This window comes from Cheilinus undulatus, linkage group 1 (assembly GCF_018320785.1).
Source record: "Cheilinus undulatus linkage group 1, ASM1832078v1, whole genome shotgun sequence".
NCBI lineage: Eukaryota > Metazoa > Chordata > Actinopteri > Labriformes > Labridae > Cheilinus > Cheilinus undulatus.
The window spans coordinates 13,740,845-13,754,144 of record NC_054865.1 but is presented as its reverse complement, the minus strand read 5'-3'; the positions used below and the strand labels follow the sequence as shown (position 1 = coordinate 13,754,144).

Here is a 13,300-nt window from a genome sequence, read left to right as displayed (position 1 = left end):
ACTTTTTTCCCTTAATAAATGAAATTGACATTTAGAAACTGCATTTTGTATTTACTCAGGTTATGGTTGTTTAATACTCAAAATTGTTTGATGAGCTGAAACATTTAAGTTTGACAAATGAGCAAAAAAATGTATGTTGATATTTGATAAATATGGATAAAGCACAAGAAGCAGCATTAACAATGTTGCAGTTGTGTATAAATGAGAATAGACACTGTATATAAGCTATAACAGCTGATGTAATCATCAGCAGAGATGTGTGGTTATATAATGTCATTAAATAGTCAGTGTTTATTTGAACAAATTGCATCTTTTTCCATTCCACTGAAAAATAGATGGATGAGGTAAAATATTAAATGTGTAGAGTAACTTTTTCTGGCACATCTCTTCAAACCACTATCATCCAAACAAGGCAACATGACACGAGGTAACAGCCTGCCCAGGGAGCACTCTGCCCCAGCTGGGGAGGAGCCAGCGTCCCCAGACAAGGCAGCAGGAGAGAGGAAGTGGTAATGAGAAAAATGCTAATTCAGCGCAGGAGATATTGCACTTGGCCTCCCTGATGAGGGATCAAGGGGATCAGGGGAGAGGCCAGCTCTGACTGTGGAAGGCATAGGAGAATTTGGTCCTCTGCAGGAAGAGAAGAAAAGGAGAGGAAGGGGAGGTCGGATGGGAGCGTGCGAGGGAGGGAGGACTGGCTGGGGGAGATGAATGTAGAGAATGTGGCCTCATAGCGCAGGGTAGCAGAGCAGGAAAGGAGCGTGGCATTGCTTTAAGAAGCGAAGAGATGAGAATTTATAAAAAAAAATCCCCATGACACAGTAGGGACCCTTAATTCAATTTTCCCTGCTGCTTTTTAGTGTTATTTGATCAGTGGCTAAGCAAAGCAGAGGGGATGTTCCACCGGTGTGTGACTGTCGAGAATTAAAAGCTTGTTTAAACATCAGCTTGTGTTAGGATCAGAAACACATCCTTCACTCCCTCGTCTTCCCGCACGCCCTCACTAACACCTTGTCATCTTCTCTGAGAATTAGCCGGGTTTGTGTCACTTTCAGACAAGTATCGGATCAAATCCCAGCGCGGTGCTGGTGATGCTCCGGCTGCAGACACTCGTGCTCTATCATCGGCCTCTCTGCAGCGAGCGGGCAAGCAAACCTGATGAAAAACAGGGATTAACAGCGGTACAGGTTTCACTGTCCTTCTTCAGATCTACGACACAGTGGGATTGAAACAGAGTGTAGTGTCTATCATCAGTCTCCTCTTTAGAGAACAGCAGCAACACTCACAGTCTCTGTAGTCCAGTGTAGAGCTCCATATCCACGTCTCTGAGAGTCTGCAATCCTGTCCAGTTCTCTATGTGTCTGTAAACAGAGAAGAAGAGAGAGGGAATCATAAATGAGACGTTCTCGTTCATCCAAAGAGGAAAAACAAGCAAACCAGGAGCAAACTTTTGTTGGGTGCTCTGTTGCAACATGGCTGTCTGTGTGTAGTCAGACATTTTGAATCCATATTCATTTAAATTGCAATTATTGGAGCAGTTGTGACAGAGCGCTCCTCTGCGGCCCTCTGATAGATTTAATTGCCAGGAGGAAGCCTGTGGAGCTTTAAACTATGTGAGAGAAGTGTAAGAGGGACAGAGCAAATAAATAGTCCAGATGACTTTACATCTCCTAATACTTCCAGCAGACTCCCAGAGAAAACTCTCTCTGTGCCGGGATGAAAGGAGCAACACTGCCGCTGTCAAATTAGCTTTAGGAAAAAGAGTATTAGTAAATGATTTGTTTGTTATTTTTTGGAAATGAAACAGGCAACACACACGGGGCACACCGATCCAATTAAGCCGGGGAAATGAGGAGATGTAGCTGAGGACAAGGCAAAGGCTTTACTGCTTTGTTTTGGGGAAAAAAGGGAAAATATGATTAAATGCTGAAGGGAACTTTATCCTAAATGTCAAATATCAAATCAATGCCAACACAACAATCAGGAGTCACATACAGACGTTTGTGAAATGGCAGCATGACAGCTTTTTGGCTGATCTCTACGTCAAAGCTGCACAAAGACGAGAGCGGGGGAGGGCAGGGCAAGTGAGGTAAAAAACAACCTGAGGCAAAGTACAGTCGTCTGCACAAGTCTTAGGCATGTAGGGCAATAGGGTTTCACCTCGGGGCCCGATATGACATGGCATGGGGCTGGAAGTGGGGGGCTGAGTCACACTCGACACATGTTATAGTAGCATGCAACACAGTAAAGGTCAAGCTCAATGGTCTCTGTAGTCTTTAGCCTTTTCACTTCTGGTTTTATACCAAGAGACTGTTGCTGGTTTTTAGGCTGTTGGAACATCCACGTCATGACCCTACTGCTGAAACAGACAGTGACCTAGGCCAGTGATCATCAACTGATGGTCCAGGGGTCATATCAGACCCTCTAAAGCAGTGGTTCTCAACTGGTCCGGCCTAAAGTCCAGCCTCTGTCTTATGACAGATGGCAATCCAAGTTTCCGGAGCATGATTGGATGAAAACACAAAAAAGAAAAGGGACAAAAATGACAAATTTTATACCCTCTCTCCCCATCATTATGTGTCAATTTTTGCCAATTTCCCAGAGGACTTTTTAAATTACTTCATTATTGTGGGAAAAGTAGCCATTTATTGCAGGAAAGGGAGCTAAATTAGTTGAAGTATTGATCAAACATTTAAATTTACCCAATTTCACAGTAAAACAGGGTAAAATAAAAGGTATTGATGCGTGTCCAATAAGTGTGACCCTGTGAAAACTGTTCTGTGACCCACTTTTGGGTCCAGACCCACCAGTTGAGAACCACTGTTCTAAAGCTTCCCACCCAGCCCCCTAAACACAGTGAATTTATTTTTCTCTTTTTGTCTTTATATCCCTGTTACTATAACATCAACCCTTCAAATGAACAGCACTGAAACAGTTTTATCTGGAATGTCTTGTTTGACCCATTTTTCAGAAATCCACCAGCTGGCTGTAATTAGTAAATAGTAGCAGCACGATGCTGTATCTATATTTCAAAATTCTGCATGTATATTCTATTAATTAATAATCTACATTGTTGGTGCATTAGTTTTGTGATGTAATTTCATCATCTGACCACTAGTTGGCAGCAGACATTTGACTCCTCCTTTATCCCCTTATTTGGACAACAAGATCATGCGAGCCTTCAGGTCTGAGTGAGCTGGTTGCTGGTTCCTATCCAGCAGGGTGGCTTCTGCCACATCCATAGAGGATGTATGGACTTACTTTTGCTTCCAAAACAATTAAGACACGTTAGAGTGAAATATTCAGACAACATGACAAATCTGCGAGCTAGATATCATAGCAATATTAGAGCTAACGTCAAACAAGCCTGTCAAAGTTGCAGCTGGTTTTTAATCATGCATCTATAATTACACAGTCGATACTTTGTTTTATTTGTAATAATATCGTCATCTTAGTGCTGCTCAGAATGTCGGCCTCCATAATATTACAATGTACGGTAGCCTGGTAGGTTATGCTCTCTTCACAACACAGTCCAGCAGTCCTTACAGCTAGACATGAGGGCCAATAAGTAGCCTAATAATATACAAACTGATGTCACGTGAAAAGAAAGGATTGGGCAATATACACTCCATATAGATTTAATTTTCCCTTTTCTTTTAAAAATGTTCATTTTTCCCTGCTTGAGTTTTTAAGTAGACCTGTTTAGACTGACAACTTAAAGGGGACATATTATGCAAAAATCAGTGTCTCATGTTTTTCTAGCAAAAAATATGTGCACCTGGCCTGTCCACAACTATAAAAAATGTAAATAAGATGTAGCATATTTCCAAAGTCAAGCATTAAACTAAATATCAAACAAGCTTTTAAAAAGTAATAAAAACTAAACCAAAATTGAAAACAATGAGCTAACATTGGATTATATTGAAACTATTGAAAAAGGCAAATGTAGAATAGCATCTGTAAACATTAATATGAGTAATGAAGCGATATATTAATTAATATAACTCTCAAGTTACATTTTTTTCCCAATACTCCAGCAGGTTGTCTGATGTTGAAAGAAGAGGGCTACAAAATGGTAAACATGGCCCTGTCCCTACTTTTTTGAGATATGTTGCTGCCATGAAATTCAAAGTGAGCTCATATCTTTTATCCACAGCTGATCTGTTGTTTATGTTCTATTGGGAATAAAATCTTGGTTTATAAGAATCATTGCATTCTGTTACACAGCGCCCCAACTTTTTGGAATTGGGGTTGTACAATACATATATACACAAAATGACAAACCTCCACACAGCCCTATAGACACTATATGAATGCTTCCACACATCCTGCTCCAGTGAGAGTGTTGTGATCAGATAGCAGTTTGTCTTTTATGATAGCAGCAGAAAGTATCCTCCTCTAATTTGTTTTTGGCGACATTGTCACTCCTGCAGCATTTCTTCTGGCTCCTGTGCATCTGCTGCACAATGATGAGGCAGCTTCTGAGACATTCTGTTTATTTGAGCTCTGTGCTCCGGGTGCATCACCTGCTTTGGTGGCGAGGAGGAAACAGGTCTGCCAAATGTAACCAGCACCATGCATGACTACACTGCTGGCGACTCAGGTGCCAATTTTTTTATGGAGGCTGGCAGGTGGGAGTAGTTAGCCGGGAGAGTGATGCCATTTCAGGATGTTTTTCCAGTCAGTGACTTTTTAAAATCTGTTTCCGTTCTGAATAGCAGCTATTCTGATCATAAGATGAGATGAGATGAAAAGTGAAAAAAATTGTTTGCTGAATTGTTTGAGAACTCTAAATGTACAGCAAATAAAAGCTGATTTCTGCAGGTGAACCTGTTTACATACAGACAGGAGGATGGTGGCACAGGCAAAATTTTAACATATTTTTTCTAACAGGTACAACAGTTTGGAGCGTTAGTTCAAGTGTCTAAAAGTAAATGAAAAAGCATAATGAATCACTTAAAAAAAAAAAATCACAAGATTATTTTTCAAATTGTTCAGCTCAAATCAGAAGCAGCAGCTCACACCCTTTTCTAAAAATGATTTTCAACTAACTTTTTTCTGTGAAGAAGACCAGACTATAAAACGATCTTTGAGAACAAAAATTATGACAAAAAGTAAGTTTAGTTATTGTCAAGAGGACTAAAATAAGACTAAAATGCACACACCTTCAAAGTCCATGACATGAGAGAACACACTCCGTTAGGGTAAATCTGTGGATTTATGCAGGGCACACTGAAGACTCAGGTGTGTTTTGCACCAAATTCAGGCAATAAGATTAAATGTTTTGACTTAAAATTTTGACTAAACCTCAATGTGTTGGCCTAAAACAGGACTATAATTTTTAGTCTTCGTCATCTAAAACTAGGGGAGGAAATGAGGAAAAGGTGGCTAAAATTAAAAGGCACTTTCATCTAAAGACTCAATATTGCTGTAAAAATGAACACTGGCTCACAAATGCCTGTGGTCTGCAGCTCCACCATTGAAAGCTAACTGCTATGGTAATGATGTTTCATAGACCTTCACAAGTTACAAGTTAAATCACAACACCAGGTAAACTGGAATAGCCAAATGGAGGAAGTTTTAGTTAATGTTTTTTTTTTTTTTTTTTTTCATGCATAATGGCACAACCTCATGGTCAATATACTTATTTAAACCCATAACAGCCTGGACTCATTTTCCCCTTGGAGCTAAATGATGATGAGGATATGAAGCATACCAAATGGACCACATAGAACACATTTCTATTTTATTTTAATACTGCCCCCTACTGGCAAAGATCTGAAAAGTTACATATATGTCACATTGAGCGTTTATGGTAAATTTATTCTTTATTTGAAGATCAGGAATTTTTTGCTTAGTAACACATATTTGCAAATTTATTTGCATTTTCACAACATACATCAACCTTCTATCTTTAAAGTTTAACAAAAAAATCTTTGATATGTTTTATAACAAAAAATGTGCAAACTGAATAAATAAATACTACATCATAGAGGCTAGTTATGCAACAAGTTACTCTAGCTGTAAAAAACCGAGCTATATCTACAGTGATGTTACTGAGGTAGTATTTCTTTTTATTCAGTTTGCATGTTTTGTTTTAAAACAAGTCAGAAAAAGTTTTTTATTATTATTTTTTTTTTTTAATGGACCTGAGAGACTGACTTGACTCTTCACTCTCCATGTCTTTTTTTGCTAGGAGTGTAATCAGGGTCTTCTTCTGATGACGGTCAGTGCATTCTTAACACTGCAGTGGTTGATCAGCGTGATTCAGTGACATTGAATTGGGACCACTGTAAAATGTCATGGTTTCAGTTACACATATATGCAGGACATGTAAAGTCTGGGTAGCACCTGTGTCACAGTGGGTTCTCATGGTTGGATGAAAACACAGCATGTCTGTTGCTCAAGAGGAAAACTGAACTAGAAAAACATCTTTGCAACCATCACTGTGCTGTCGGTTATATTTCTTTATCATTTGAGACTTAGAAATAATTTCAAAATACACAACATAATTCTGAGTTTACTCAGCAAAAAGTGCTGCGTTGTCCTGAACAGCTGATCCATATGCCGCTGGCAGAGGAACAAATACAGTGTGCTGAAATGTTGCTGAAATAAAGCTTTCCAGCTAAAAAGTCCAGAGAATTTATCTTGACACAGCACACCTTTGATACTACACAATACACTTTATTGTGTCCATAGGGAAATTTGTCTCGGACTCCGAGTGCTACGCACATTTTTCTGTCTCTACAGAAGATCAATAAACACAATCAACATGAAACCAGAGAAGCACAAAGAACTTATATGGAGCATAACCCATGTTGCACAGATCTGCATAAAACAACATAATTATGAGAAAGGTCAAAGATAAGAATATACAAAAGAATATATGCATATAAGAGTACCATGAGGTATTAGAACAGTTCATTTTGCATCCAGGTGCTCTGCATCGTCTCTCAGATAGGTCATTCATCCAGATGTTGTTAAGCTGTTTCTTTCTAAAAATAATGTTAATGGGATGCAAACAGACCCCTCTGCAGAACCATATGACCTATCAGTATCTCCTGCCATGAATATTACTGCTTACAGGTATCTAATACAAACCCACAAGAAAGAAAAAATACTACTTTACAAAAGACAAGCAGATTTAGTGTATGATGGACATTTTCAAGCAAACTGAATACCAAAGCAATAAGAAATGATTTTATAACTTATCAGTCACATATTGGTCATTAAGACTCCAATAAATCTGTTCTAACTATTTGACTGTGGTACTTAGGCTCTGTGTGAAAACTACAAACTTTCAGTAAGATGAGCGTGGAAGTGTAAGAGCGCTGCTGAGAAGATGTATCATCAGTAGCGTCACAGTGACATTGCTGATGTTGAGACAGGTGCCAAAGAAGAGGCAGGTGATTCTGAGGACAGAGCTGAGTCATTAATGTGACCTGTGAGCAGAAAGGACGGCTTCCCCTCAGAGCTTTGCTTACTCACCGTCCTGTGGTGTTAACACAGTGACAGAGGGAGACGCAGACTCACACAGGGTTTCACACTCTCAGGACCCTTGTGGTTTGAGGCTGGGGTCTCCTCAAAGATAAGTGAAACTATATTAAGCTACATTTCAGCACCAAGGAGTATCTTAAGTTGAATTCTAAATTGATTAAAAAAATAAATAAAAAATAGAAAAATTCAAAAGTAACAAATTCCAGTTAGTAAATGTTATCTTTCACTGCCCACTATGATAGTGAATGATGTTCAGCTACATGTACCGTCACATTTGTGTCTATTTTCTTAAAGAATGGAGTAGGAATGGTAAATATGGACACTACTGTACAGAAGCAACATGTGTTGACTTACTAGAATATTCTGAACAATAATCCGTCCTTATCTTTGTCATTTATGATCAAACTAAATTCTCACATTTGACCGGCCTTCAAAATAAAGCACAAGCATTAACATGAACCAGATAACAGTGACAGACATGAAGAGCGAGTCAGCTTAATAAAAGCAGAGTGATAATCAGTTTTTTAAATACAACATAAGTCCAAAATATTACAAAACTCCTTTTTTATTGAACTCCATGAAATAGTTCCTAATGAAATAATCCCTCGCTGATCCTGCTAGATAAAAATTTCTAATTAAAACTTCAGAAAACTTCTTTTCATCCTCAGAGGAACTCTATTCCACACTGAACATTTTAAGAACCAGAAAGGATTTATTCTTAGCGATCAGACTTTTTAGAGTTTTCAGTGAAATATGATTTTGTAGTTTGGGGAGAGAAAGAAGAGAAATGAAAGGAAAGGAAAAATGTCTTTTTAAAAAAAGGATTTTTGGTGAATAAAATGTCTAACCAAGTTTTTAAAAATTGAAAAGGTGAATATGACAATTCAGCTGAAACCTTCATCCTAATACTTCAGTTCCTGGCTGACTGAATCAGAAATCACACATTCGCCCTGATGACAAAAGTTAGAGTTTTTTCATACCTGCCTGGATTTAGTTAAAATAAGCTCGATTCTAACCGCTGGTTTATTGTGGCTTATTTGCAGTGGTGTGAAAGCCTCATGTAGAACCCTGATGCGGGCCAAACTACCAGACCCAAACCACTTGAAAAGGTAAGGTCTCCGTCTGCTTTCATTCTCTGGTTTGGTTTGTTTGAGTACACTGCAAAAAGGGGGGCTTAACATAAGATAAAAACACTAAATCTGAGAAGAAGGTTCTCGAAACTAATGAAATTATCTGTCCATGCGGCAAGATAATTTGACTTAATAAGATATCTTCAAATAAGATTATTAAATCTAGAAATAAGTAAGTTGGCAGAACCCTTCAAGAGTTAAAATAAGTAGAAAATTCTGCTTTTAAGCAGAGATTGCTTTAAACTGAACGTTCTACAGCCTTAAAATAAGTGAATTATAGTAAATATAAGAAAATTTATTTCTTTAATTTCTTGCTTTTAGAAAATTAAGCTGGACAGTTATGATGATATAATGAAATATTACCAAATGAAAAAAAAATCTTAAAAAAATATATTATCAAAGAATGACTAAGCTGTGTCTTAAAACAAGTTGGTTCATCTTGAAATAAGTCTAAATCATGTTAAAACTAAACCATAGAGTCTTAAAATCAGTCCATATTTTTAGACCAAACATTTTAATGTTTCTACTGAAATCAGGCTATATTATTTCTTTCCAATGTTGCAATGACTTCTTTGAAGTCAGGGGTATTCTGTTAATAAACTGCATTTTTTTATTGATGCTCTTTGTGTGATTCATAAATCAAGCAACTTGAGTTTGTTACTGAGTCTTGAAACAAGATCTATTTTGATGAGACTGTGGGTGAGAGAACTAATGTGGACTTATTTTAACAGTTTTTTACTTAATTTAAGGACTTCCTGACTAATTGAGACAAAAAATATATGATCATGCTTGATTTAAGATTATACTGTAAAGTTACACACTAAAAATAAGGAATTAACTTTTAAAACAAGATAAATTGTGTAACACTTCTTAATCTAAGTTTTTAAATCTTGGTAAGCACCAAATAAGTTGCAGTATACCAGATCTGCTCTGGTCCCAGATCTGCGGAGGGTCCTGCATCTGTTAGTCATGTTACAGAATAAGATTGGCAGTACAGTGGGGAGTCCGTTAAAAATTCCTTGGTATACTGTATATTTATATACATTTTAGTTGCTATAATCTTCACATTGAGTATCTGGGTGGTTCTGACTTTAGTAATACTCTTTTCATTGTACATTGAAATCAGTTTAAAATTGCTAGCAGGCTAACACTACCAAATGCTTTTCACTGATAGTTCAGCACTTCCTGTCAGGCTGCTGGCTGTATGAGATATATTTTTAAAAAGTCATGAGAATCCCTCGTTGTCCATGAGTAGGACTTTTCAAAAAATTATTTGAGGGTGATTGGACGAACATCCTGTCCGTCACATTCATGACGGGCCAATTAGAGAAACAAGACAAAAGGAGGTTGCAGGCATGCACAGTTCTGGTTGACAGACTGGCGCTTGAGTTTATACAGTGGAGCTTGTTTATGGATATAACTCATGCTGTATATCATTGATTCCCAACCTGGGTTCCAGGGGTGGATGCCAAAGATCTTAGGGGGGTTGCAAGGCCTTATCTGCTCTGACTCTCCCAAAATTAGATTGACTTAAACCATGATAAAGCGGTTATTAAGTAGTTCATACAAAGGTATTTTGGTAAGAAAAGCATGAATAGACCTTTTTTTAGAGTTTTATCAGGGAAACAATTAAAATCTAGTGTGTCACCTTTTCTCCTCTCTTGGGTCCTTGGAGGGCTCCACTATTCTTAGGTACATGAAGGGGGGGCTCCAAGGAAAAATGGTTGGGAAACACTGCTGTATATCACCCTCAGGTAGACCAAAAACTGCCATTAAGTGGCAGTTCTTGATTGATTGACTTTTGGAGAAAGGATGCAATCCAAGATCAGTAAACAGAAGCACAGTTTTCCCTTGCTGAGCCCCTCTCCATGACACATACACACAGCGCTTTGGAGCATGCTCAGTTCATCCCTCTTGTAAACAAAGTGGTTTTTTTTGGATTTCTCCTGTTAAATGCTATAATCTGTTGTTGTAAGTAAGAGCAGCTGGTTGCAAAAAATTTGATTTGGTAATGTTATAATGCTGATTAAAAGCGTCTTGATATGCGTGTTGAGCAAAATGTTTCCTTTAGTTATTTTTTGAAGATTTATTTGTGACTCAGAATCATCTTCTAAATATGCTCTTCGAAAATATGGTTTTATACATGTATGCTTTTTAAGTAAGCCATGTTTGTCATCAGGCAAATTCATTCTTCAAAGCTTTAATTTGAAATGATTGTGCCCGATCTGAGAACAGACCTGACCAATCAGCATCATTTGAGGAGAATGAGGTGGTAGCCACAGGCGGGGTTTGGGTGTACTGTTTGTCGATAGCAATGGTTAGTGGCAGTGTAGTGTTTTGCTCAGATGTAGCTATAGTATAGCAGCAGTTTTATCAGAATTGGGGTACGCTTTTTTTTTCCAAGATAAGAGCAAAGAGCCAGGCTGTAAGTTTCTCTTGGCAGAGAAGAAGTTTTTGCATTTCTCCCAACCTGCCTTGGCATGAGTTTTCTCCATCAACAAGCTCCACTATTCATAAACGCCATTCTGTCAAGCTCAGGTAACAACCAGAGCTGTACATGCATACAACCCCATTTTGTCTTGTCTCTCTGATTGGCCCATAGGAATGTGACAGACAGAACGTTAGTCCAATCACATTCATAGAATTTTTTGAAAAGTCCTTCCTTGCCCAAATGCTTTCCATGGGAGGTTTCCCAGATGAATGAGTAATATATCCATGCAATGGGGATATGAGACAGTCTATCTGGGGTGTAGGGTGGGGGTCTGGGCCACCTAAGGGTAAGCCACATATCCCAGGGAGAAAACAAGGCTTTTACTACTACTTATATATATATTATCTAAAATAATAATAACAAATTTAATTCCTTAATCCAAAGGTATTTTTGCAAGAACTCATAATATGGTTGGTATTTATCAATGAAAACAACTATTTCTGTTAATTTTGACCCCAATTTGTCTTTTTTCAAATTCTATTTTATTTGTGAAAAATAACAAGACAGACAAGTAATATTCAAGTGGTACATGAGGGATAATGAGAGATGAAAAGGGGGAGGAAATGAAAAAGACAAAAGAAAAAAATTAAAACTAAAATTAAATATTCAAGGAAGACATTGTTAAGACAGCAATGCAGACTACTGGAGGCCTATGGCAAAGATTTTCCTAGATGGAGAACTGTTGTGACATTAGAGTGTTATGGTCAGTATAGGGAGTTATTTGCAGGGAGTTATAACAATATTAATAATACTGATAATATTAAGTCAAAATGGTTGGGATCTATTGAATTAGAAAGTAATATCCTTACATATCAAACATTCTGGTCCTCTTGTAAATGTTCCTGTAATAAATAATGCAATAGTTTAACAACTGCTCCATGATCAGACCACATCAAAATGATTAAAGGTGTGAAAACGCCCTAAATGTTATGTGAAGCATGCAAAAAGTTGCACAAAGAACTGATCAAAACTATAATCAAGGTTTATGTGAGTGTGCTTGAAGCCCTCTACAGAGGTTCAGCTGTGGTAATAAGAGCTGAACACAGCTTTAATGTAAGCAGCATTGATTTTTTTACACTCTAATAAACACCAAAATGGTTTAATTTTTGTTACCTCTCCTGTTGAGGCTGCATTCGAGCCGTATAAACGGGCCATAATGTCAGCATGATTGTAAACCATACTGATGCAGTATTGTGACATGAAAAAAAAAAAATCATCTTCTTGCACGTGAGCACAAAATGTTTTCATTTGCGGCGCTGCTTCATGCTCTGCGATATAATTTAACACTATCTCCATTCTCATCAAGCGCCTGTCAACAAACCGCACAGAGGATACAGGAAATACCTCCCTGTGGACCCAAGCGTGTCGTCTGCTGCTCACAGCCGCTGATTGTCCGCCGCACGTTGAATATGCATGTGGATGCGAGTGAAAAGAGGAGTAACAAAGATGCTGGGATAATATGAGAGTATTCAATCTCTGTCCTGTTATTCCTCTGAGGACACTTTGGTAGAATGGAGCAAAAATAAAACCAACATAATTTGGAGAGTAATGGAGGAGGCAACATTTACACTTGAGTAGACACTCTATGGCAGACTTAAAATGAGTGAGGTAGTGCAATCATTTTAATGCCACCACTGTCAACATGAATAAAAGCAGAAAAAAGGTTGTGAGGTTTAGCTCTGAAAGTCTGGCTCTTCTCTCTTTTCTTATAGAATTTCCGCTCCTCTGTTTTCTCAAAAGGCCTTTCTAAATAAATTTGCCATGACATGACTTGATATAAATCTGGGAGGAAAAACAAAGGAAATGAGCAGGACACTATCAGAACAAATTGTACTGGCAGATCTTCCAGCCTGCTCCCTTATATACAAGCCTATGAAATTACCGCCACCTTCCATCTGCTTTAGAAAATGGCCTCCAACAAAGAACAATCTGAACTGGGTGGCAGGATGGTTCAGCGCTTGAGGAAAACACCCTGGAACCAAACAGTAACAGATTCGATCCCAGCAACAGCCATCTGTCGCGTTGCAGCGGCCCTGGGCGACGCACTCAACCCCTACCTGCTATCTTGTTCTGGGCTTCTGTGAGTAGAACACCAGAGAAGAAAACCACGTCTATTTCTTCATCGGAGATAACAAAACAAGAAACAGAACAAAGGAGGAATATGACAGCAGAAGAAGAGACG

The 13,300-nt window shown here is 38.2% G+C and overlaps 1 protein-coding gene across 1 annotated transcript in view; it reads right to left on the bottom strand.

The window, feature by feature from the left end:
• Positions 1 to 13,300, bottom strand: part of ntrk3b (neurotrophic tyrosine kinase, receptor, type 3b) — a 420,803-nt gene that overhangs the window by 339,083 nt on the left and 68,420 nt on the right. Inside the window, exon 2 of the mRNA XM_041788625.1 lies at positions 1,287 to 1,361. Coding sequence (XP_041644559.1) covers positions 1,287 to 1,361 — 75 coding nt within the window. The remainder of the gene's footprint in view (positions 1 to 1,286; positions 1,362 to 13,300) is intronic.